The following is a 27508-nucleotide window of genomic DNA, read 5'->3' as shown; positions in this document are numbered from 1 at the left end:
ATATAGGATGTGAAGGGACAGAGTAAAGTTAATTTGCTGCCCTACTTCCATCGACTGTTTACTGCGTACTTGCGTTTATTTTTGGGAGAGGAAGAAACTTGAGAAAACCTGGCTAGCGCTGGGGTGTAGAACGGGTGTATGAATATGGGAAGGGAAGAGTGACGAGCATTCTGACGTCAGGTCTGGAGTCGCTCCGCCCCTTTAAGACCTGTGGCTGCTCTTAGGGGAGGAGACATCGCTGCATTTAGTAACAGATTGGACGGAAGAGGGGGTCGCAAGGGGCGAAGAGAAAGTGGGGATTGTTCGAAAGGACACAGAGAGCCGATATATAGAAGGAGAGACGGGGTGCAACAGGACGCAGAAAGAAAGACAAACCAGGGAGGGGGTTGCTGAGGCAGCAGAAATGTGAGACGCGTGTGGCAAGGGAATCAAAGGTTAAAACAACATGTAGGAGATCAACAGAAACAGATTGAGCAGCAGAGGAGGTGCGGGCTAGAACGAGACTAAGAGTTTGTTGTGTGAAGGGACATACCAAGGCAGATTAACCGTGAGACAGACATAAGTAATCAAGCCTGATCCGCCCTGCGAGACGCCCGGATCCAGCACCACAGAATAGCGAAGAACTGCAGTATTGCCACATGGAGTGAGTCCTATAAAGTCCCTGTTTTCTAAAAATAGAAATACAACTAAAAGTCCTAGAATGCAGTCAGTTGTTTTCTAAAAACAAAATGCAGCACTTCTTGAAGGTGGTTCGCATGAGATGGGCACTCTAGTTGTGACTGCTCCAAAACAAACTGTGGTAGACTTGCAGGCAAGGGGAGCTGTAACGCAAAGGAACCCAGCCCACTTACACACACCCTAAAATCCCCACCTGATAAAATCTCCATTAGGGTCCACACTTGCTAGAAGTAAATCCTAGGAGCTCTTGACCTATTGGGTTACCTGCTTACCCCTTGTCACCAAGACACATTTAGACAGTCCTGTGCGTTCATTATGGAAAAACGTGGATCTTGGGAGTTGCAGTCTTAGGTCAGGTTACCTCAACAAAGCTAACACACTTTAGAAACAGGGCCTATGGAAATAAAGCCCAGAAGTGTAAAAGGTGTGTCCCAGTGACATGGAGTCCTGTGGTAATCCTATTTATCCAATACCTTACAGCCCCGGCTTAAAACTACCCCACCAGACATGACCCACTTAAGACTACCCCACTAAACATTAAGGGCATCAGAATATCAAATGTTATCTTTTTGGTTTATTCCAGGATCACACGAGATGCATATCGGGCTGCCATGCTTTTGAGTGCAGCAGGAGATGCCTTGGGTTACCGGAACCAACGATGGGAGTATTGTACCTCTGGGCCACAAATACACCAGGAACTGGCAGAGCTTGAGGGGCTGAAGAACATAAAGGCCCAGCTGCCTGATTGGCCGGTTAGTGATGATACAGTACTTCACCTGGCAACAGCGGAGGCCCTGGCAGAAGGTAAGACCATCCTGAGCCTGGTCATACCTTAGGTTCACCAAGTCTGTCCAAGAACACAAGTTACAAGTTAGTCTTTCTGCAAACTTTTAATGCAATGTTTTTGACTATAAGTTGCACACTACTGGTAAGATCCAAACTCCTCAACTGTAATTACTGGTCCTGTGCAACAATACCCCACAAGTACAGTGCAATTATGAGTTAAGCCACATCAGAATGAGGAATAACTATGCAGACACAGAATTGACAGACCCAATTCTGCATTGTGTTGCCTATTCCAAAGGGTTTAGCATACACATTTACCACTTGCTTTCAGCAAGTGGTAAATGTTTGCATGGGCTTCTGTGCGGGGAAAGGGAGACTGTTGCCTGGCAGAGTGGTACCCCCCACCCAAAAAGCTTAGGCTGATGGTTGCCGGTCTCAAGGCTGCAATGCAGACCTTCCCCAAGGTGATTTTAATGAGTGGATTTTCTGGCTGGTAATACTTGGATCCATTGTTCTCTCACTCAGTAAATCCAGGTGGCTGCTTGAGCCCACTCCTGTGTGAGCACAGCATAATTCCATATGGGAATTCTGCTCTACTCCATTCGTAATCAGGGTTTAAGGATGATTCCTTAGATCCAGCACCGTTTTTTCAGCATTACAATTCAAAACATTATTAGTCATCAAACATTGAATAGAAGAAATAATTTCCCCACGTTTAAGGGGAATGTCAAAATTAGCACTGCTATATTGTATAATGAATTGAGTATCAGCAGCATAGCAAAGAAAAAAAACAAAACAACAAATTAAAGGAAATTAAATAAAAGTTCAATAATTCCTAATTTTTCAATGTTCGGTGTCTTTCTCTTAACATAAAATTAAGCACTTTAATTCACACACAGCTAACTACTAATCATAAAATTACAAATGTACAGAATGAAGTCGAGACTTCTTGTGCGCCACCTGAAATAGAGATTTGTGTCAGAAGGTCTCATAGTGTTCAAAAATGTATAACCCCACCATATTGTTTTGGTCAGTTGAAGTTCTTCCTACTGTAGTTGACACATAGTTCTCAGTGCAAAACCCCCTTTTTCTCCTATTTCCTAGACTTTTCACAATGTAAAAGTGAAAACCCTAAACTTTATGCATTAGGGGTCAGAATATAAAAATTGCTAATGTGGTATTGAGGTAGAGCAGTCTAAGATTTTTAGAGATGATGTGGAAGGGAGGTAATGTGGGCTAGAAACTCAGAACTGAGCAATACGCAAAAATAACACACACTAAATTAATGTCCAACCAAAGTCTTTTCTTTAATAAGAACAACTAGTTTAATGCACACACAACTGAATACTGTACTCAAAAGGGCAACTATGTACAAGATTTCAGGTGAAATTACTAATTGGGAGCCTTCCTTTAGCGGCATCACAGATAAATAATGTAGAATTAACACAAGAGGAAACGAACCCTGTAAATACAGTCAATTTCTGTTATCTGTTATTCATCTAGGCTTTGTAAAGTCTTTCAAAATTTTAAATGTGAGGGCTACCACCTTTATCACTGCAATTAACAATCAATAATCAACCTTGTTGGCATTGATATGAAAGTAAATAAATCCGACTCACATGGCCTCTGCTCAGTGAGACCCATCAAGCTAGGTGTTTGTCATAGAGTTCATATTGTGAAAGCCCTTCTTGTATTTGTCAGAGAGTTCACAATAAAACAATCCTCTCCTATCGAAGTTGTCGGACATTTAATATGATAAGCATGTCCTGCTATATTTGTCAGGGTTTGACAACCACTTCCTTATTGAATTTGTCAGGGTAATCTGTGTAATCCCCCATCATAGTGTATACATTACAGAGTTCACAATATAAAACTACTTCTTATGGTGTCTGACAAGGAGTCCACTATGTACAACCCCCCATTATTATAGTTATAAGAGAGTTCACAATGCAATACCCCTTATATTGCATTTGAAAAATCTGGTTTGTGATGTCCCAAGGCAGATGGTAGTTAATGGGCCCTACTTGTTCCAGTGTGGATCTTTCACCTAAGTGTTCAGGGGCCTCTGTAGCTCAGCCCTTAAACTGCGGACTAAGTACCCAATTTACCACTTGAAACTAAGGGTAAAAAGACAAAGCAGCCTGAGGTTGACCATGGAAGGTGCTGTGGGCTAGAAAATCAAAAGTCAGCGACACACAAAAATAACAGTAAATGAATATCCAGTCAATGCTTCTTTAAGAATGAAAATGAGTGTAATAAACACAAAACTAAATACTACACACAAATATTTACATGATTTCAAATGAAATTGCATAGCGAACCCCCTTTAGGAACCTTGCAGAATCCAAGGTGCAAATCAGGCAGCCAAAATAAATAATATAGCAGACAACTAATCTATTATATCTAGTCTGTTCCTGTTACCTTTGTGGCACTAGGTGGTAATTTGCATACCAATAGGCTAGAGCTGTAGAAAACTAGCTTTGACCCTCTATAGACAGATTGCAATGCTCAAGGCATTTCAAGATCAGCAAGCTTAAGTCCTCAGGCTTTTCAATTCATTCACAATGTAAAACGACAGCCCAGAATGCTTTTGTTGCCATAAATAAAAAGATAAAGATGATGGACATAAACATGACCATGTGGTCTCTGCGAAGGACACCCATGAAACATTTTAGGCAGACTTAAAGTATGCATTGAAATGAACACAAAGGCCCATATTTATATTTAGCGCCGCATAAGTGTGATTTTTTTGACGCAAAAGCGGCGCAAACTTGCAAAATACAATTGTATTTTGTAAGTTTGCTCCGTTTTTGCGTCAAACAGCGGCGCAAATGCAGTGCTAAAAAAGTATAAATATGGGTCAGTCTCCCTGTGAGAAACCATGTAAATACTGTGACCAGGCCTAAAAGGGACCTCTCTACAAAACCTCCTCCTTGTTGCATGCTATAAGAGATTCCACAACATAAAACCCCTTTTTATTGCATTTGTCAGAGGTCAGAATGCAAAACAACTTTGAAGTTCATTTTCTAGAGGATTCACAATGGAAAAATCATGCCTTTGGTGTTTGACACAGACATTTTTTTATGTGAAACCCCTTCCTGTTGTATTCTTCAGAATTCACAATGCAAAGCCACATTGTATGGTTTATAGCTAATAGTTCAATGTAAACTCACTTCCTATAGGTTTTGTCAGAGTTCACAAAGTGAAATCTAGTATTGGTAATAGGGTTAGACTACGCAAAGCACTGTTCTCATGTATTTGACCTGGGGTATGCATTAGAAAAGACTGGTCTACAGGCAACAAAGTGTAATAACTACTACTGTGCTTAACATATGTTTTATTTACAGTTAATAGTTCAGGACTCTTGCCTTTGTCAGAACGTTTCATAATAAAAAGATCAAACCTACGGCATCTGACATGACATTTCTCAATGCAACAATTAGGCCTGCAGCCTTGATCATTTCCTTGTTACTATAACCAGCTCAGGCCTAGTACATTTAGAATAATCTTTGCAATACAAACACTCATTTTCAGAGGAAGCACACAGCGTCTGCTCAGTCGAACTCAGCAGAGACCTAGCTCGACATGTGGGAGAAGCCCGAGTCCCTCTCCCAGTAGTGCTTCTTGAAGCTCTTTTTCTATTGATCACATAAGATATGGCACAGCTGCACGGTTATGCTGAATCCGAATAGAGTCCCCTGGCATCCTTAACTAAGTCCAACAAAACACCTCAGATTCATTCTTAATACATCCTGCTTGGACTTTGCCTTATGTGTTCAAAATACTGTTATTTACTGCTTGATTTTCCATTTTTGATAGAAATCATACAGACCGTTTTCTAAAAATACTTCTTAAATGATTCATCTTAAACGTAGTACTTGTTTTATGCAAGTCGGATTTATTGAACACAGTGTACTCATTTAGCTTTTGAAATGCAGTTAAACACAAGGCCAGGTTATTTGGTCTTAAATCGGAGAGAGTATAAAATATCCATCCAATAACAAAATTGCACAACCTATATGGTACATCAGTTTACTTCACTTGTAAAACTCTGATAATGTTGTTCCATATATAATAACAATGTTACCCATATAGGCTGCGCACATTCCAAAATGACCTGTCTTTTGGTTTGCTCATGGTAGCATTAATCGGGAATTTGGTGGGACAAAGGCAGCTTGAACGTTGTAGGAAAGTACCATCTTGCCTGGCATGTTACCCCCATTTTTCACTGTATATATGTTGTTTTAGTTGTATGTGTCCCTGGGACCCTGCCACCCAGGGCCCCAGTGCTCATAAGTGTGCCTGACTGTGTTACCTGTGTTATGACTAACTGTCTCACTGAGGCTCTGCTATCCAGAACCTCAGTGGTTATGCTCTCTCATTTCTTTCAAATTGTCACTAACAGGCTAGTGACCAATTTTACCAATTTACATTGGCTTACTGGAACACCCTTATAATTCCCTAGTATATGGTACTTAGGTACCCAGGGTATTGGGGTTCCAGGTGATCCCTATGGGCTGCAGCATTTCTTTTGCCACCCATAGGGAGCTCTGACAATTGTTACACAGGCCTGCCACTGCAGCCTGAGTGAAATAACGTCCACGTTATTTCACAGCCATTTACCACTGCACTTAAGTAACTTATAAGTCACCTATATGTCTAACCTTTACCTGGTAAAGGTTAGGTGCAAAGTTACTTAGTGTGAGGGCACCCTGGCACTAGCCAAGGTGCCCCCACATTGTTCAGGGCAAATTCCCCGGACTTTGTGAGTGCGGGGACACCATTACACGTGTGCACTACACATAGGTCACTACCTATGTGTAGCTTCACAATGGTAACTCCGAATATGGCCATGTAACATGTCTATGATCATGGAATTGTCCCCTCTATGCCATCCTGGCATAGTTGGCACAATCCCATGATCCCAGTGGTCTGTAGCACAGACCCTGGTACTGCCAAACTGCCTTTTCAGGGGTTTCACCGCAGCTGCTGCTGCTGCCAACCCCTCAGACAGGTTTCTGCCCTCCTGGGGTCCAGCCAGGCCTGGCCCAGGATGGCGGAACAAAGGACTTCCTCTGAGAGAGGGTGTTACGCCCTCTCCCTTTGGAAAATGGTGTGAAGGCAGGGGAGGAGTAGCTTCCCCCAGCCTCTGGAAATGCTTTCATGGGCACAGATGGTGCCCATTTCTGCATAAGCCAGTCTACACCGGTTCAGGGACCCCTTAGCCCTGCTCTGGCGCAAAACTGGACAAAGGAAAGGGGAGTGACCACTCCCCTGACCTGCACCTCCCCTGGGAGGTGTCCAGAGCTCCTCCAGTGTGCTCCAGACCTCTGCCATCTTGGAAACAGAGGTGCTGCTGGCACACTGGACTGCTCTGAGTGGCCAGGGCCAGCAGGTGACGTCAGAGACTCCTTCTGATAGGCTCCTTCAGGTGTTGCTAGCCTATCCTCTCTCCTAAGTAGCCAAACCCTCTTTTCTGGCTATTTAGGGTCTCTGCTTTGGGGATTTCCTTAGATAACGAATGCAAGAGCTCATCAGAGTTCCTCTGCATCTCTCTCTTCACCTTCTGCCAAGGAATCGACTGCTGACTGCGCTGGAAGCCTGCAAAACTGCAACGAAGTAGCAAAGACGACTACTGCAACTCTGTAACGCTGATCCTGCCGCCTTCTCAACTGTTTTCCTGGTGTTGCATGCTGTGGGGGTAGTCTGCCTCCTCTCTGCACTAGAAGCTCCGAAGAAATCTCCCGTGGGTCGACGGACTCTTCCCCCTGCTACCGCAGGCACCAAAGAACTGCATCACCGGTCCCCTGGGTCTCCTCTCAGCACGACGAGCGAGGTCCCTTGAATCCAGCAACTCTGTCCAAGTGACTCCACAGTCCAGTGACTCTTCAGTCCAAGTTTGGTGGAGGTAAGTCCTTGCCTCCCCACGCCAGACTGCATTGCTGGGAACCGCGACTTTTGCAGCTACTCCGGCCTCTGTGCACTTCCGGCAGAAATCCTTTGTGCATAGCCAAGCCTGGGTCCACGGCACTCTAACCTGCATTGCACGACTTTCTAAGTTGGTCTCCGGCGACTCCTTTGTGCAACTTCGGGTGAGCACCGTTTCACTCTTCTTCGTAGTGCCTGTTCCGGCACTTCTGCGCGTGCTGCCTGCTTCTGAGAGGGCTCCTTGTCTTGCTCGACGCCCCCTCTGTCCCCAGATGCAATTGGCGACATTCTGGTCCCTCCTGGACCACAGCAGCATCCGAAAACTCTAACCGCACTATTTGCAGCTAGCAAGGCTTGTTGGTGGTCTTTCGGCGGGAAAACACTTCTGCACGACTCTCCACGGCGTGGGGGATCCATCCTCCAAAGGGGAAGTCTCTAGCCCTTGTCGTTCCTGCAGAATCCTCAGCTTCTACTGTCCAGTAGCAGCTTCGTTGCCCCCACAGATCGCATTTCCTGGGCATCTGCCCATCTCCGACTTGCTTGTGACTTTTGGACTTGGTCCCCTTGTTCCACAGGTACCCTCGACTGGAAATCCATCGTTGTTGCATTGCTGGTTTGTGTCTTTCTTGCAGAATTCCCCTATCACGACTTCTATGTCCTTTGGGGAACTTTAGTGCACTTTGCACTCACTTTTCAGGGTCTTGGGGTGGGCTATTTTTCTAACCCTCACTATTTTCTAATAGTCCCAGCGACCCTCTACAAGGTCACATAGGTTTGGGGTCCATTTGTGGTTCGCATTCCACTTTTGGAGTGTATGGTTTGTGTTGCCCCTATCCCTATGTGTCCCCATTGCATCCTATTGTAACTATACATTGTTTGCACTGTTTTCTAAGACTATACTGCATATTTTTGGTATTGTGTACATATATCTTGTGTATATTTGCTATCCTCATACTGAGGGTACACTCTGAGATACTTTGGCATATTGTCATAAAAATAAAGTACCTTTATTTTTAGTATATCTGTGTATTGTGTTTTCTTATGATATTGTGCAAGTGACACTAGTGGTACTGTAGGAGCTTCACTCGTCTCCTAGTTCAGCCTAAGCTGCTCTGCTAAGCTACCATTATCTATCAGCCTAAGCTGCTAGACACCCTATACACTAATAAGGGATAACTGGGCCTGGTGCAAGGTGTAAGTACCCCTTGGTACTCACTACAAGCCAGTCCAGCCTCCTACAAACGTTTCCAAGTTCATCTTTTGAAATTAATATTCTTATTAAATGCCACTCATAGCTAGGCAATGTACTAAATTGGAACACAGCAATTAGAACTTTGTTTAAATTTTAAATAGCGTTAATCATATTTCTTCATGGTATTCATTGCATTATTCACTTGTAAAATGTGACTGTGGCTTGGTTCTTGCTGTGTCTTGTAGGGCAAAGCCACACTCTTGGAACAGCTCTTCAAATTAATTTTCTGACTTACGTACTGCAATATATGAAGCAAGAACCAATTATATTGACATTTATTAGGTTCTGTGATGTGCAGTTGAAGTACCACTGCCCCGGTAGAGGGAAAGCCGACAGGCGTTTATACAGTAGTCTTCACTGGTAAGGAGTCAAATATTGCTGGTACGTTGGCAGACACTGGTTGTAGGAAGGAGAGCTGCTAATGTAGTACCATCCTTCAGGGTTAACATTGGGAGTTTCATGTGTAAGTAAGTGAGTCCCTCTCTGTTGACCTAAAAGATTTATTTACTTCATATGTACAGCTCACATAATGTTTTATTTCCTTGGTCTCAGGTGGGGAGCTGGATGTCTTATGGCAAAACATGGCCTACAGATATGTGGAGGCAATGAAGGACATGGAGGGGCGGAAGCCTGGGCCCACCAGCATTCTGGGTAAGAGGGGTCCAGAGTACAGAGGAATAGTCCTGGAGACGTAAGGTGCATGACTGACTGCAGCTACCTATAACCTTCCATTTTTTATTATGATTTGATTTTTGTAGATGATTTATAAAGCATTAAAGCTAGAATATAGGATCGAAATTCTGACCTTTACATCGGGTATAATTAGTCTCAAAAACAGAGTACACTGTTCCAAGGTTAAGTGGCAGGGAAACCTAAATGTTTACGAGCAAGAGCCCTCTGAACACTGCCGGAGGGTAGGTCCCAAGTTGAGGACCCTCTGTTCAATTCATTGCACCAGTCCTAGGCATGTGTATTCCTAAGGAGCCGTATTCCAAATTTGGGACGGACGACCTGATGTACAGTTCGCTCAAAGTAAGTGACTGGTCCTTAGTTGACTGACTAGGGAGACGTATTGTTGTCTGTGTGTTTGATATAGGATAAGTTTTGATTTTTGGTCCTGATGAAGAGTCAATGGAACCTTTTGGACCCTCGAGATGCGAAACATGTTGACCCATGATTAGAGGGATTATGATAATTTCCTGCCACTCGCTTGCATTTTGATTTAGAAAGTGATTGAGCATGATTTCTCAACTGTCACTTTCCACTTGTTTTTAACCTTGGCCAAGACCTTGTATTGACTGAATACATTTATGATGTTTTGAGCCAATTTTACATCTTTCCTCTCCTGCTCATTTAGTGTCTGTGGGTCGGCAGTGTCCGCAACACACCTCACTGCGGCAGTCACTATAAAAGATCTCTGGCAAAGAGCCCTCGTATGGGGAGCCTGTCAGACATTGCAGCGCCAGTCTGACGAGAAGCATCCCAGATGACGAAGCATACCATCCGATATGATGTGTGAGAGCTCTTGCTTCTAAACATTTAGGTTTCCCTGCCACTTAACATTGGAACAGTGTACTCTGTTTTTGAGACTAATTATACCCAGGAGACTGTACACTGGCCCATTAATCTCTGTGTCCCTCCTCTTGGAGTTTAAGTTTACATCGGGTAGCCTAGTCACCACACAGTTGTCTATGTAGTCAGGTAACTCCCAAGCATTTTTTTGTACACCACAATAAATTGGTCTTTCTTCTCATCTGAGAGGATACGTCTTTTCATAGTTTTGCTCATAGGACTGAGAAAGGACTCCGTCAGGTTACTCTTTACACTTTATGAATGGCCAGTAGCACTTGAAGCGGTAAACAATTGACTCAAGCTGCAGATTAGAGACATTTCCGAGCAGTTGACCAACTGGAGGTCAATGAAGTCTATGTAAGGAAGGTGGTTTTGAAGATTTTGCCTCCAATTCCATCTGAAGAGTCATTATGTATAGCTAATTCTTTGGTAAACCCAAAGACAGTGTGTTAGAACCCCGTTCAGAGGGCCACAGGGCAAAAAGGAGCACCTGGGTCTAACTGTGGGGCTTGAGGCCTTTCATTCCTGATGTCTTGGGGCCCAACCTATTATGGATCCTGAACAACTGGGCCAAGTAACCCTTCAGTGCTTAACTGTAAGTGGTAGCATAGATTGAGCATTCAGAGGATTCTCAGGGTGGGAGTGGGGGGGCAGCGGGGGTAGAGACATGTGAACCCAGGCTCACAACTCAAGACACGTTCAGCAGCAACAGTAAATAACTGTCCAGTCAAATACTTGCTTTTATGAAACCAGCGTTGTCAAAGCCAATAAGTCTCACCTATGTGAGATCTCTTTGCTTTACCACTGTCTTTCAGCCACATTGTACAGCCGCACGAGCTGCTGTTCAACAAGGCTTAAAGACATGACCAGCATGCATAGTGTTTTGTTTTTAAGCCTTGTTACACAGCAGCCTGGGCAGTATGTTAAAGAAAAAATAAGCGAGGGAGCAACCGAAGGCAACCCTTAGCCTTTTTCAGGGGCCTCCTAACTGGAACACGTTATTGAGGTGCAGAATCATAACTCGTTAGTCCATCAAATTGTTGTTAGCAAAAGGGGGCCTTTGATGCTTTGCCATATTAATGTGATGTTTGACACAAATTAGACTGCGCTGGTTGTTAAAATAATACCACTACACTATTGAGCTGGTGAAAACCTGTTGGGAAGCAATGGTTAAATTGTGAGCAAATGTAAAAAACAAATGACTACAATATGAATTAATGATGTTGACAATCAGCACACAAGCTTTTACATTTTGTCAGTTCACTCATGTACATTGGCAGCAGGGGAGAGAAGGAACGGTGGTGGTGGATGGGGGAGGGGAGGTAGAATAAACGGGGACGGCGGGTGAGGGTGGAAGAAAGAAGGACTGGGTAGGTGAGCAGAAGAAAGAGGGCCAGGAGGGATGGATAAAAGACAAATGAAAGGGGTGTTGAGGGAGGGATAAAAGCAAAATAGATAGTGGGTGGGAGGGAGACAGCAAATAGTACCTGAATCACAGCACAAGCAGTGGATAAACAGTGAATAGATAATATTTAAACTAAATTAATCTGCTTGGTTCATGCTCCACAGAAAGAAAAGGAAATGACACATGGCAAGCGTGTAACAATGATGGCAATGAAGGGGAAGCAAATTATTTTAAACAAAATTCTCCCACGCAAGAGCGAATATGCTAGCGCAGGTTCACGCATACCCAACCAAAAAATAGTATTTATATATGAACACAAAGTAAAATCTGACATTCATAAACAATACAAATAGTCCTCTGCGGTCAGGGCTCTAGTGTTTTATATGCGGGTCCTTGAGTCCCACTCCCTTTCTTCTAGCCGTAGTAGTTATTCGCCAATCACTATAAGTGACATTCAGTTTAAGCCCCACTAGTAGTCCTACCCTGAAGTAAAGTCAAAAGTGTTCCAGCGCTGAAGTACTATATGGTAGGAAAGTTCCCTCGGGCTGTCTGGCCCATAAATCAGTCTTACCCGCACTAGCAGAATAGGCGTGACCAGAGTCATCGAGCACCTTCTTCTCAGGTGCTGAAGCTGCAGTGTCCGACTCCGATAAGCTGTTCATACACGTCCCAGGAGTGACAGAAGTCGAGAACTCCTCCAATACTTGGTAGCTCTCTTGGGATCCTCCCCACAGGTGCGGGGAGCGGGGTGTGATGCTCCTGGTGCTGGTCCTCAGACGGGGCTTGGGCCCAGTTGGGCCACAACAGTGGCTTCCTCCTCTTGACAGCTGTCTCGACCAGACCACACTCCTTAGCTTGTCCCAGTGGCCCTCCTTTGGCATAAGGGGTCACTTATTCTATTCTGTTTACAGGCTGCGGCCCGATGGGCACTGAATCAATCTTCATGGCAGCCCCACATGACATACATGGTCTCTGACTTGGCTACGTACATCGGCTATGGCCCGATCACACAGTGCACTCTTCACAGCAGCCCCACATGGCATACGAAATCACTGACTTAACCTGCACTCAGGTGATGACTTGATTGGTGCAGTAAAATTCACAGCACACTTTACAGTGGCCCTCCTCTGCCATATAGGGGTTGCTGACTCTTCCCTGCACACAGGCAATGACCCAATCGGTACAGTAGACATCTCCTCACACCTGGCTACAAGGATCCAATTGACAGGATCCCCCACTGGACCTCACTGCCAACTGTGCTCTCCTCTTCTTCAGATGGCACACTGGTCTTGGCAAGCAGGCAGGCACTGGTGGTCCAGACTCCAGGGCCAGGTGGCTGGAAGTCCCTGGGTGATGCCCCTTCATCCAGCTGAGAGAGTGGCTAGCCTTGGCCCCTTTTCCTGGTCAGAGGCAGAAGGCTTCTCTTCTTTGTACTGCCTGCCTGGCTGCTTGACAGTCGGCAATTTTTGGGGCCTTGAGTTCCCTTTCTGATAGTCCTTTCAAGGCACCAAATATGATTTAGGGTCTGAGCCTTTCAAGTTTATGTTGGAGGTCAGCTTCCTTTCGAAGTGCCCTCTCCTCTGCCCTTCCTCCGGAAAGCAGCTTGTCACAGCACAACAATAGCAACTACACATCTGATAGCCCCCAAAACACAGGCCATAGGAGTGACAAGAGAGTCACACCTGCATGTCAGCCACAGTGATATGTGTATCAAAAGGTTACCCCCGGGCCTCAGTCCTATTCTTTATGATTCTGTTGTCAGCCCCTTCTCCTTTCTGAGATGTACCCAGGCCCCTTCCTAGTGATCCCTCTCTAAATCACAGTGTGCCATTTTAAGTGTACTGAAGAGCCTTGCTCTCCCTTCCTCCAGTGTATCTCACCCAGCTCACAGAAATGCAGCACTACACAAGTCTGCCTGAGGGGATTCCTCTACCCTCCTATGTTCCTTCACTTAGCCCCTGCTCTCCCAAAATGGAACCCAGAATCTTCCTTGTACCATTCGCAGGCACCCATTCTCCCAGCACATGCATATAACATATACACACTGCACAGCAGTACACCCTTCACGTACTGTACCCTTCACAGACACACATACGCCCATCACATGCATGTAAACACACATGCACTGCATAGCAGTGCACTATCCCTGTATTTTATCATTCACAGGTATGCACACACCAAGCACATGTATAACACACATGCTCTGCATAAGACTGCACACCAAACAGATGTAGGCCAAGGGAAGTTAAGCACACTGAAGGGTATCTTCAAATGAGTGAGCTCTTAGGCCTCACTCCACTGACAGGCAAAAAAGACCTGTCCACCTCTAATGATAACTATACAGTATGCTGCCACCACAGCGCTTATGCTGCTTAACTCCTGGTAAAGTCAGTAACCTTTCACCACTATAAAGGTAGCGTTCTGGGCACCCCTCCCAGTCCAAAAAGACCATAATCCATAAAACAGACAATGTCATGGCATCACATATTGCCCTCTGCAAGATGACAGGATATCACTCTTCAAATAGTAGGCTTTTGAAAATCTCCACTGTAGGAAAGTACCATCTTGCCTGGCATGTTACTCCCATTTTTTTACTTTCATGTATGGTTGTTTTTGCCTGTTTCACTGGGATCCCGCTAGCCAGGACCCCAGTGCTCATAAGGTGTGCCCTGTATGTGTTCTCTGTGTGGTGCCTAACTGTATCACTGAGGCTCTGCTAACCAGAACCTCAGTGTTTATGCTCTCTCTGCTTTTAAAATTGTCACTGCAGGCTAGTGACTAATTTAACCACTTCTGATTGGCACACTGGAACACCCTTATAACTCCCTAGTATATGGTACCTTGGAACCCAGGGTATTGGGGTTCCAGGAGATCCCTATGGGCTGCAGCATTTCTTTTGCCACCCATAGGGAGCTCAGACAATTCTTACACAGGACAGCCACTGCAGCCTGAGTGAAATCACGTCCACGTTATTTCAGAGCCATTTTACACTGCACTTAAGTAACTTATAAGTCACCTATATGTCTAACCCGCACTTAGGGAAGGTTAGGTGCAAAGTTACTAAGGGTCAGATGTAGGTAAGTACGGGATTGCGAGTTGCAATTTGCGAGTCGCAATCCCATATGCAGGATGGTGTCCCTGACACCATCTCCAAATCGCAAGGGGGTCGCAAAGACCCACCTCATTAATATTAATGAGGTGGGTGCTTTTTTAATAAAGCAGTTTTATTTTTTTTGTATTGCAGCCCGTTTTCCTTAAAGGAAAACGAGTTGCAATACACTCGGGAAAATGAAACCATTTGGTTTAATTTTTTCAGAGCCATTCACAAAGGAGAAGGGGTCCCATGGGGACCCCTTCCCTTTTGCAAATGAGTTAGCACCCACTTCATGTGGGTGCTAACTGCGAATTGCTTTTCCACTGCGTTCGCGGTCACAAAGCAATTCTGCATCGCGGTTCCAATTGCAAATAGAAAGGGGAACACCCCTTGCTATTTGCGAGTCGCATTCCCATTTTGTGTGTCGGTACCAGCTCGCAAAATGGGAATGTGCATCGCGATGCGCGTTTTGCATGGCGCAAACTGCGAATTTCACAGTTTGCGCCATGCAAAACGTTTCCTACATCTGGCCCTAAGTGTGAGGGCACCCTGGCACTAGCCAAGGTGCCCCCACATTGTTCAGGGCAATTTTCCTGGACTTTGTGAGTGCGGGGACACCATTACACGCGTGAACTACATATAGGTCAATACCTATGTGTAGCTTCACAATGGTAACTCCGAACATGTCTAAGATCATGGAATTGACCCCCCAAGCCAAATCTAGTATTTGGGTGCCATTCCCATGCATCCCCGGGGCTCCAGCATGGACCCTGGGTACTGCCAAACTAGCTTGCTGGGGTTTTCTCTGCAGCTACCGCTGCTGCCAACCCTCAGACAGGTTTCTGCCCTCCTTGGGTCTGGGCAGCCCAGTCCCAGGAAGGCAGAACAAAGATTTCCTCTGAGAGAGGGTGTTACACCCTCTCCCTTTGGAAATAGGTGTTAAGGGCTGGGGAGGAGTAACCTCCTCCAGCCTCTGGAAATGCTTTGAAGGGCACAGATGGTGCCATCCTTGCATAAGCCAGTCTACACCAGTTCAGGGAGCCCCCAGCCACTGCTCTGGCGCAAAACTGGACAAAGGAAAGGGGAGTGACGACTCCCCTGTCCATCACCACCCCAGGTGTGGTGCCCAGAGCTCCTCCAGTGTGTCCCAGACCTCTGCCATCTTGAATGCAGAGGTGTGAGGGCACAGTGGAGACCTCTGAGTGGCCAGTGCCAACAGGTGAAGTCAGAGACTCCTCCTTATAGGCTCTTACCTGGTTAGGTAGCCAGTCCTCCTTTGAGGGCTATTTGGTGTCTCTCCTGTGGGTTTCTCTTCAGATAACGAATGCAAGAGCTCACCAGAGTTCCTCTGCACTTCTCTCTTCGACTTCTGCCAAGGATCGACCACTGACTGCTCCAGGACGCCTGCAAAACCACAACAAAGTAGCAAGAAGACTACCAGCAACATTGTAGCACCTAATCCTGCCGGCTTCCGTAACTGTTTCCTGGTGGTGCATGCTCTGAAGGCTGTCTGCCTTTATCCTGCACTGGAAGGCTAGAAGAAATCTCCTGTGGGTCGACGGAATCTTCCCCCTGCCAAAGCAGGCACAAAACATCTGCATCACCGGTCCTCTGGGTCCCCTCTCATCTTGATGAGCTTGGTCCCTGGAACACAGGACCTGGATCCAAGTGACCCGACACTCCAGTGGCCCTTCTGTCCAAATTTGATGGAGGTAAGTCCTTGCCTCCCCATGCCAGACAGTAATCCTGTGTACTGCATGATCTGCAGCTGCTAGGGCTTCTGTGCACTTTGCAAGGATTCCTTCGTACACTCCCTAGCCCAGGTCCCCAGCACTCCGTCCTGCATTGCTCAACTCGCTGAGTTGACCTCCAACTTCGTGGGACCCTCTTTTATTGTGCTGAGACGACCGCCGTGCTCAGATATCTTGAATGCCTGTTCAGGTGCTTCTGCGGGAGCTGCCTGCTTCTGCGTGGGCTCTCTCTGTTGCTGAGCGCCCCCGCTGTCTCCTCCTCCAAGGGGCGACCTCCTGGTCCTTCCTGGGCCCTGGCAGCACCCAAAATCTTCAACCGTGACTTTTGCAGCTAGCAAGGCTTGCTTGCGGTCTTTCTGCGTGGAAACAACTCTGCATCCTCCAGCACGCCGTGCAACATCTTCTGACCAAAGGAGAAGTTCCTTGCAGCTTCCGTTGTTGCAGAATCTTCGGCTTCTTCCACCCGGAGGCAGCCCTTTTGCACCTTCATCCGGGGTTTAGTGGGCTCTTGCCCCCTCCTGGACACTTGCGTGAGTATTGGACTTGGTCCCCTTCCTTTGCAGGTCCTCAGGTCCAGGAATCCGTCTTCATTGCTTTGCAGTCAGTTGTTGCCTTTGCACAATCTCCTATCTCGACTTTACTGTCTTTCTGGGGTAGTAGGGTAACTTTACTCCTATTTTTCAGGGTCTTGGGGTGGGGTATCTTGGACACCCTTATTGTTTTCTTACACTCCCAGCGACCCTCTACACACTACGCTAGGCCTGGGGTCCATTCGTGGTTCGCATTCCACTTTTGGAGTTTATGGTTTGTGTTGCCCCTAGGCCTATTGTCTCATATTGCATTCTATTGTGTTCTACAGTGTTTGCACTACTTTTCTAAGTGTTTTACTTACCTGATTTTGGTTTGTGTGTATATTTTGTATATTTTACTTACTTTTACATGTATATCCTCTGAGATACTTTTGGCATATTGTCACTAAAATAAAGTACCTTTATTTTTAGTAACTGAGTATTGTGTTTGCTTGTGATATAGTGCTACATGATATAAGTGGTATAGTAGGAGCTTTGCATGCCTCCTAGTTCAGCATAAGCTGCTCTGCTATAGCTACCTCTATCAGCCTAAGCTGCTAGAACACTACTAATCTACTAATAAGGGATAACTGGACCTGGCACAAGGTGTAAATACCACAAGGTACCCACTATAAACTAGGCCAGCCTCCTACATCCACTTTCAGAATGCCATTGTCCCAGGAGATTTCTTTATGTATCATCACTGTTTTCTATTTGAATCAGCTATCTTTCCTTCTGGGCCTCTATCAGTTTGCCGAGTTCCATGGGTACCGGCCCTGTCCTTGTAAAAACAATGTTTAACCTGAGTTAACAGCTTGATCATAATCAATCTGCAGTTCCTTGCTTCCTTAGTCTAGAGCTTTTAGTTTCATCATTTGAGGGGCTTGCGCTTTATTCTGCTATTTATTGGGTCTTGCTTCCATGTCTCTGTGGTCAATATCTTGATGCAATTTAGGCGTCACTAAGGGAACAATATATGTTAGGTAGCAGCTGGCAATACACTAGAGCAACTCTAGTTGGTTTAGAATGTGTTAGCAAGACTACTGGCAGGTTCCCGAAAATGGGATTTGCAACATTACATTATTTGTATTGGTAACTCTCATGCGAAAGGAGATCTAAGTTAAGGCTCTTGCCATCCTGCACACAGCTATTCATTCTCAAACCACAGACTTTATGTCTTCGAAATTCAGTGGCATAAATTAGGCAGTCATCTTAACCTTAGTTCAAAACTCAGTAGCCTGTAAATTTGAAAACTGAAAACAGAGTTCCCACCATTGTTGGGAGTCGGATTATGGGAAGCAATACCTGTGTTCCTTTGTGAGCAATACTCCCTTTGGAAATATAGGAACCTGTGAAAACCCGACTTTTCCCTTTGTAATCCCCCTCTTATGCTTGCCTACTAGTTGGATTGATTTTTATCTAGTGCTAGGAAGCCTAAGCATAAGTGCGCTCTGCAAATAAAAAATGACGTGTTGAATTTCTTCACTTAACACTTTGTGAGTCAGGTCCTCTGTTGGACTTACTGTTTGTTGGACCTGGCTTTTTGACAGGGTTATCCCCAAACTTTTTGCCTTCCTCCTTCTCTTTTTCTGACCTCATTTTTGCTGGTTTTTAGACTCTGCGCACTTTACCACTGCTAACCAGTGCTAAAGTGCATATGCTCTCTCCCTTAAAACATGGTAACCTTGAATCAGACCTGATTGGACTATTAATTTACTTATAAGTCCCTAGTAAGGTGCACTTTATGTGCATAGGGCTGGTAAATTAAATGCTACTAGTGGGCCTGCAGCACTGGTTGTGCCACCCACTTAAGTAGCCCCTTTTCCTTGTGTCAGGCCTGCCATTGCAAGGCCTGTGTGTGCAGTTTCACTGCCACCTCGACTTGGCATTTAAAAGTACTTGCCAAGTCTAGAACTCCCCTTTTTCTACATATAAGTCACCCTTAATGTGTGCCCTAGGTAACCCCTAGAGCAGGGTGCTGTGTAGATAAAAGGCAGGACATATACCTGTGTAGTTATATGTCCTGGTAGTGTAAAACTCCTAAATTCGTTTTTACACTACTGTGGGGCCTGCTTCCTTCATAGGCTAACATTGGGGCTGCCCTCATACACTGTTGAAGTGGCAGCTGCTGATCTGAAAGGAGCAGGACGGTCATATTTAGTATGGCCAGAATGGTAATACAAAATCCTGCTGACTGGTGAAGTCGGATTTAATATTACTATTCTAGAAATGCCACTTTTAGAAAGTGAGCATTTCTTTGCACTTAAATCTTTCTGTGCCTTACAATCCACGTCTGGCTGGGCTTGGTTGACAGCTCCTTGTGCATTCACTCAGACACACCCCAAACACAGGGTACTCAGCCTCACTTGCATACATCTGCATTTTGAATGGGTCTTCCTGGGCTGGGAGGGTGGAGGGCCTGCTCTCACACAAAGGACTGCCACACACCCTACTGGGACCCTGGCAGACAGGATTGAACTGAAAGGGGACCTGGTGCACTTCTTAGCCACTCTTTGAAGTCTCCCCCACTTCAAAGGCACATTTGGGTATAAAACAGGGCCTCTGCCCTACCTCATCAGACACTTGCTGGAGAAGAAACCTGGACCAGAAACTACACCCTGCCAAGAAGAACTGCCTGGCTGCTCAAAGGACTCACCTGTCTGCTTTCTACAAAGGACTGCTGCCTTGCTGTTGCCCTGCTGCCTTGCTGAACTCTTGTCTGGCTGTGAAAGTGCTCTCCAAGGGCTTGGATAGAGCTTGCCTCCTGTTCCTTGAAGTCTCAGGACCAAAAAGACTTCTTCATTTCACTTGGACGCTCCGTGCGCCGAAAAATTTCGACGCACAGCTTGTTTCGCGGCGAGAAAAATGCCGCACACAGACGCTGATTGACGCGACGCCCTCGGGACGATCGAGACTTCGACGCACAACCTCGCAAGGACAAAGCCGCCCGACTTTCCAGGAGAAATCGACGCGACGCATACCGTGAGCGCGAAACTTTGACGCACGGCCTCGCAAGGACAACGCCGCCCGACTTCCAAGGAGAAATCGACGCGACGCCTGCCGTGAGACCAAAATTTCGACGCACGGCCTCGCAAGGACAACGCCGCCCGACTTCCAAGGAGAAATCGACGCGACGCCTACCGTGAGATCGAAACTTCGACGCGCAGCCCCGCAGAACGACGCGCAGCCGGAAAACAAGCAGGAGAATCCACGCACAGACCCGGGACATCTGGTAATCCCCGCGACCCACAAAAAGAGACTGTCTGCGCGCCGGAAAACGACGCCCGACTTCCCCGCGTGGAAAAGAACGACACAAGTCTGTGTGTGCTGAGGAGAAATCGACGCACACACCCCTTTTTCCGCGCATCTCTTCTCCTGTGGCCCTCTAAGGAGATTTCCCACCAGAAACCAGGTACTCTGTGCTTGAAAGACACTTTATAGCTTTTTAAAGACTTAAAGACACTTAATATCACTCTTCAGTGATATCTTTACAAATTCGTATTGCAACTTTGATCGTTTTGACCTACAATTACCCAGATAAATATTCTATATTTTTCTAAACCCTGTGTGGTGTATTTTTGTGGTGCTATATGGTGGTATTGTATGATTTGTTGCACAAATACTTTACACATTGCCTTCTAAGTTAAGCCTGACTGCTCGTGCCAAGCTACCAGAGGGTGGGCACAGGATAATCTTGGATAGTGTGTGACTTACCCTGACTAGAGTGAGGGCTTTTGCTTGGACAGAGGGTAACCTGACTGCCAACCAAAAACCCCATTTCTCACATTGGTGATCAGCGGTGAGGATAGGACTTGTATTTGTGCAGTGACATACAGTAGCTAAGTATTTCACTACCTACCCACAGTTGAAGGTCAACTTGGTTTTTATCTCTTTTTGCAAATCCGTTTTTTTTTCCTGACAATTTTCAAAAACTAAATCCTCACTCAACATGTCTCTGACTGGGTCTCAGACAGGGGACTTTGACCTAGTCCAGTTGGATACATATACGGTCAAACAAAAAGAGGATTCTGCAGGGCATTGAGGGTACCCACCCAAGGGGCCTCCAGAAAGGAGGACTTTCAAGTGGCGCTGAGGGCCTGGGCAGAAGCCCATTTAGAGGATGATGAGGAAGAGGAGCCAGAAAATGGCCCCTCAGAGGAATTTTCACTATCTGTGGATGGTGTTACCACTGCAATTATGCACCCTTCCAGACGAGGGAGCAGTGTCTCTGGGCAAAGCCTGACCGCAGAGGAAAGGAGAGAAGAAAGGGAGTTCCAATTGCAAATGGCAAAATTGAAAATTGAGGCTCAACAGGAGGAGAGAAGGGCAGAAAGAGAAGCCAAACAAGCTGAGGCTGAAAGAGCAGCCAAACAGATTGAAGCTGAAAGAACAGCCAAACAGATTCAAGCAGAAGCTGAAAGGGCAGCCAAACAAGCGGAAGCTGAAAGAGCAGCCAAACAGGTGGAAGCTGAAAGAGCTCTGGCTGAAAAGAAACTATTGTTGGCTCATGAACTGAGTCTCAAGGAGCTGGAGATCAAGGCAAGACAGTCTGAATCCAGCAATAATGGTGGCAGCATACTGACAGGACCTGCTGGAGAAAAGAAGGTTCGTATACCCAAAAATGTGGTGCCCAGTTTTGTGGTGGGAGATGACATAGATAAATGGTTAGCTGCTTATGAAGTTGCACTAAGGGCTCATGAGGTTCCTGAAGGGCAATGGGGGGTAGCTATGTGGGGTTATGTACCGCCATTGGGGAGGGATACACTCCTCACATTGGATCAACCTGATCAAAACACATACCCACTTCAGAGAGCCATTTTACTTGCCAAGTTTGGGCTGACCCCTGAGGGATACCGTCAGAGGTTCAGGGACAGCACCAAACAAACCACACAAACATGGGTAGATTTCTTTGACTTCTCCAGTAAGGCACTGAATGGATGGGTGCGGGGCAACAAAGTAACTGATTATAAAGGTTTATATGACTTGATTCTGAGAGAGCATATGCTTAATACTACTTTTACAGAGTTGCGCCAGCACTTAGTGGATAGTAAGCTGACTGATCCCAGGAAGCTTGCTGAGGAGGCGGACCTCTGGGCAAGCACCAGAGTGTCCAAAAAGGTATCTGGGAGTGACCCCAAGAAGGGTAGTTCCGGTTCCCCCCAACAAAGTGAGGGGGAGGTTAGAGATGACCCAGACGAGTTCCAGAGTAAGGGGGGAAGAAAGGGTTCCCATACCCCCTCTGAGAAACAGGGTGGGGGTTCTGGTGGGCAGTGGCCCAAAGTATCCCATTCCCAACCCCGCTGCTTTGAGTGTTCCCAGATAGGACACAGGAAGGGGGACTCTGTCTGTCCAAAGAACTCACCCAATATTGGGACCTCTACAGGGGTGGCCAATGTGGCCTTAGGGGAATGTCGTCCCCAGGGGCAGGTCGTAGACCATGCCTTCATCTCCTTCAGTTGGGAGGTGGACTCAGAGGGTAAACTGGTGATCCCTGAGGGTGGGAGTCGTCACTTCCACCAGGTGGGAGTGAATGGGATCCCAGTCACCGCTCTGAGAGACACGGGGGCTAGTCTTACCATGATTGTGGAGAGACTAGTGTCACCAGAGCAGTACACCGGACAGGTGTGTAGAGTGACTCCAGCCATTGGGGAAGATTTCTTCCGCCCCATGGCCCGGGTGTCCCTAGAGTGGGGTGGGGAGGTGACCCAGAGGCGGGTCATAGTTAGTCCCCAGCTGCCCATTGACTGCATTCTGGGGAATGAGTTTCCCTTAGTGTCAGGAGAGCTGAGAGGGCCGACCCCCAAGGGTGCCCTAACAGTTCAGATATCTGGCGGTACCACTCCCCAGAGGAGGGTATGGAAGCCCAGATGGGGAGGCACGGGGAAAAAGGACACACCCCTGCCCTCTGTTCAGCTTCAGAGTACAGACCCTGGGCTGAGGGACCAGTATCAGGGACCCACCCCTGACCTGGTGAGAGTGGAGAAGGGGTGCCAGACCCCTGGGGTTACTACCCCCCATTCTGGGAGGCTACAGGAATCCCTTGGGAGCTCCCTACCAGCCCCCCAGCTGGAGGAGAAGCTCAGCCAACGGCCCCCCTCCGGGTCTCCACCTAGCAGTGGATGGTCAGGGGCCTGGCTCATAACACTGACAGCTGTCAGTGGCATCTATTGGTTTCTGTCCTTGTGGGCAGAGTTTTCCCTGGGTTGGGGACAGAAGTCAGACCCAAGGAATGGAATGGGCCACATCACTTTGTTGGCCATGGTGATACTGTCTGCATACTGGGATACATCTGTAAGCAAATTAAAGTTAGGAGCTGTACAGATGGGGTCCTCAGGTGATGAGAAGGGTTCCCCATGGGCCAGATCAGTGGCCCCAGAGAGTATAGACAAAGAAGCCTCACTAAGTTCGGAAAGGCGTAGAACTGGCGAGTGCCCCTGCAGTAGTGGGCCATTGTCCATGTTCTATCGCCTTAAGCAGGGAAGTCCATCAGAGTGTTGATTAGTCTACCCTGGCTTTAGGCTGGGAGGGGGTCATGTTGGACCTGGCTTTTTGACAGGGTCATCCCCAAACTTTTTGCCTTCCTCCTTCTCTTTTTCTGACCTCATTTTTGCTGGTTTTTAGACTCTGCGCACTTTACCACTGCTAACCAGTGCTAAAGTGCATATGTTCTCTCCCTTAAAACATGGTAACCTTGAATCATACCTGATTGGACTATTAATTTACTTATAAGTCCCTAGTAAGGTGCACTTTATGTGCATAGGGCTGGTAAATTAAATGCTACTAGTGGACCTGCAGCACTGGTTGTGCCACCCACTTAAGTAGCCCCTTTTCCTTGTGTCCGGCCTGCCATTGCAAGGCCTGTGTGTGCAGTTTCACTGCCACCTCGACTTGGCATTTAAAAGTACTTGCCAAATCTAGAACTCCCCTTTTTCTACATATAAGTCACCCTTAATGTGTGCCCTAGGTAACCCCTAGAGCAGGGTGCTGTGTAGATAAAAGGCAGGACATATACCTGTGTAGTTATATGTCCTGGTAGTGTAAAACTCCTAAATTCGTTTTTACACTACTGTGGGGCCTGCTTCTTTCATAGGCTAACATTGGGGCTGCCCTCATACACTGTTGAAGTGGCAGCTGCTGATCTGAAAGGAGCAGGAAGGTCATATTTAGTATGGCCAGAATGGTAATACAAAATCCTGCTGACTGGTGAAGTCGGATTTAATATTACTATTCTAGAAATGCCACTTTTAGAAAGTGAGCATTTCTTTGCACTTAAATCTTTCTGTGCCTTACAATCCACGTCTGGCTGGGCTTGGTTGACAGCTCCTTGTGCATTCACTCAGACACACCCCAAACACAGGGTACTCAGCCTCACTTGCATACATCTGCATTTTGAATGGGTCTTCCTGGGCTGGGAGGGTGGAGGGCCTGCTCTCACACAAAGGACTGCCACACCCCCTACTGGGACCCTGGCAGACAGGATTGAACTGAAAGGGGACCTGGTGCACTTCTTAGCCACTCTTTGAAGTCTCCCCCACTTCAAAGGCACATTTGGGTATAAAACAGGGCCTCTGCCCTATCTCATCAGACACTTGCTGGAGAAGAAACCTGGACCAGAAACTACACCCTGCCAAGAAGAACTGCCTGGCTGCTCAAAGGACTCACCTGTCTGCTTTCTACAAAGGACTGCTGCCTTGCTGTTGCCCTGCTGCCTTGCTGAACTCTTGTCTGGCTGTGAAAGTGCTCTCCAAGGGCTTGGATAGAGCTTGCCTCCTGTTCCTTGAAGTCTCAGGACCAAAAAGACTTCTTCATTTCACTTGGACGCTCCGTGCGCCGAAAAATTTCGACGCACAGCTTGTTTCGCGGCGAGAAAAACGCCGCACACCGACGCTGATTGGCGCGACGCCCTCGGGACGATCGAGACTTCGACGCACAACCTCGCAAGGACAAAGCCGCCCAACTTTCCAGGAGAAATCAACGCGACGCCTACCGTGAGCGCAAAACTTTGACGCACGGCCTCGCAAGGACAACGCCGCCCGACTTCCAAGGAGAAATCGACGCGACGCCTGCCGTGAGACCAAAATTTCGACGCACGGCCTCGCAAGGACAACGCCGCCCGACTTCCAAGGAGAAATCGACGCGACGCCTACCGTGAGATCGAAACTTTGACGCGCAGCCCCGCAGAACGACACGCAGCCGGAAAACAAGCAGGAGAATCCACGCACAGACCCGGGACATCTGGTAATCCCCGCGACCCACAAAAAGAGACTGTGTGCGCGCCGGAAAACGACGCCCGACTTCCCCGCGTGGAAAAGAACGACGCAAGTCTGTGTGTGCTGAGGAGAAATCGACGCACACACCCCTTTTTCCGCGCATCTCTTCTCCTGTGGCCCTCTAAGGAGATTTCCCACCAGAAACCAGGTACTCTGTGCTTGAAAGACACTTTATAGCTTTTTAAAGACTTAAAGACACTTAATATCACTCTTCAGTGATATCTTTACAAATTCGTATTGCAACTTTGATCGTTTTGACCTACAATTACCCAGATAAATATTCTATATTTTTCTAAACCCTGTGTGGTGTATTTTTGTGGTGCTATATGGTGGTATTGTATGATTTATTGCACAAATACTTTACACATTGCCTTCTAAGTTAAGCCTGACTGCTCGTGCCAAGCTACCAGAGGGTGGGCACAGGATAATCTTGGATAGTGTGTGACTTACCCTGACTAGAGTGAGGGCTTTTGCTTGGACAGAGGGTAACCTGACTGCCAACCAAAAACCCCATTTCTCACACTGTTTAATTTTAATGTCCCTTTGGAACATGTATCATTACTTCTAGTATTGTGGACAGACTCTGCTATAAATTGTTTGAGTACACTTATTACCCTTCAATAGATCATTTGTGCTAGATTGAGAAGGATGGTTAGATATGTTACTACTTTACTTACAGAACGTTTTAATTCTCAAAATAGTAATACTAATGACAAAACTAGATTCCACTTGGGATCCCATTTATTTTAGCACTGAATTTAACAAGAAACTAGAGCAGTTTTGAATATTGATACTTGCTAAAAAAAGAGCAGAAAAGTCCTCCGGTAAATCTGAGAAAACCCTATGGCTTTCTTCTGAGCTACACCACTTAAACTGGGTAGGTTGAAAATTGTCATGCTCTTCTTCTTGCTCTTCAAGGAAGCACTATAGATGATAATTCTGTTTTTTTTTTAGAGCTATTGTATCATACATCCCAAAAAATAACAAATAACTTTGACCTACTGCTTTATTTTATAAGACGATGTCATCATTGCAACTTCAAACAAAAGCTACAGTTTTTTGTCATGTTAGCAGCGTAACTCAGTCTCTTCCCCTTGGAGGGTTTGGAATTTGCACATTTTCATATAGAAAGGGCTCCAACCTGAACATCATTCATTAGAACATTTACAGGCCCTGCCATGATTGGGGTGTCTATTGTTATTGAGAGCAAGCCAGTTCAAGACTGTGTTGTTATGGCCAGGTACGAGTCATGGAGAATAGGAGATCTTCCCCTTCGGCCGATGTTAAAATCGGAAAGCCCTCGCCAAGAAGGATCAAGGAGCATGTTTGTTCCGTAGCCCCAGTGTCAACCAAGACGGCATCCCGTGGTGTGCCCATTGATGAGTTGTGAACAACTTCCTCCAGGACGGGTAACTCCTAAGTAGCTTCACGCAGCAAACGCAACCTCAATGCGCATGTCCGGTAATGAATCCTCAGTGAGAACATCAACAGATCAGCGTCTACTGCAGGCAAGCGCTGCTGTGAAAGACAGATTTCCAGTGAATGTTCGAAAGAGCACCAGAGGCACGAAACATGGGCTGCACACAATGCAAAACGGGTCTGAATGACAAAGACCAGCTACACTCCAGTTGCTCCAGGTGTGTTGCTCCAAAATACTGCATCATATGTTCACGACACAGCTGCGCTGATGGGAGCGCCATCATTTCTCCTCGTTGTGGCGGGACAGCCATTGTGCATAAACAACAGCAACAGCAGGATGCCAGCTAATAAAGCCAAAGTTATCAGAAATCCCCTGAAAACACTAGAGAAAATTGAGTGGATAGCTGATGGTATCAATCCGAATACGGAGGAGAAGGTGTGAATGAAACCAGAACCAACAGCTTTGAAAAAATATGCGATTCCAGTTGTACTGGACGTATTAAATATTCGTCCCACGAGTTTACCAAAGTGTCTTGGAAAGTTTGTATTTAACAGGAACTGTGTTTCTGCCGATGACCTTGCCACTTGAAGTGTGTAGGTCTCGCGCGCAGATGTAAGGGCCACATGCTTTTGAAACAGTAAAGTCTTGTGTCTGCTTAACTTGTCAAAATTCACGTTTGAAGTAGCAATGTGAGGCCAAATATCAGCTACCTCCTCAATTTTAGTGGGGGGACATGTAACAACCTTAGAGACCGAAACAACGTAAACTATTCCGGCCAGCATT

General features: G+C 46.4%; 1 protein-coding gene across 5 annotated transcripts in view; it reads left to right on the top strand.

Annotated features, from left to right (window-relative positions):
* The first annotated feature begins 208 nt into the window (after positions 1-208).
* The window catches only part of LOC138304162 (ADP-ribosylhydrolase ARH1-like), a 61511-nt gene continuing 34211 nt past the window's right edge, over positions 209-27508 (top strand). The window contains exons 1-3 of one of the 5 annotated variants that reach the window (XM_069243985.1): positions 209-434; positions 1262-1482; positions 9197-9295. In XM_069243985.1, coding sequence (XP_069100086.1) covers positions 1290-1482; positions 9197-9295 — 292 coding nt within the window. In that variant the 5' untranslated portion in view covers positions 209-434; positions 1262-1289. Of the gene's footprint in view, positions 644-695; positions 1103-1261; positions 1483-9196; positions 9296-27508 lie in introns of those variants that run through there. The other 4 variants (XM_069243984.1, XM_069243983.1, XM_069243987.1 and 1 more) reach the window with 4 other exon arrangements.

Source organism: Pleurodeles waltl, chromosome 7, assembly GCF_031143425.1.
Source record: "Pleurodeles waltl isolate 20211129_DDA chromosome 7, aPleWal1.hap1.20221129, whole genome shotgun sequence".
Classification (NCBI taxonomy): Eukaryota; Metazoa; Chordata; class Amphibia; order Caudata; family Salamandridae; genus Pleurodeles; species Pleurodeles waltl.
The sequence above is the reverse complement of the archived record's forward strand: the minus strand, read 5'-3'. Positions and strand labels throughout refer to the sequence as shown.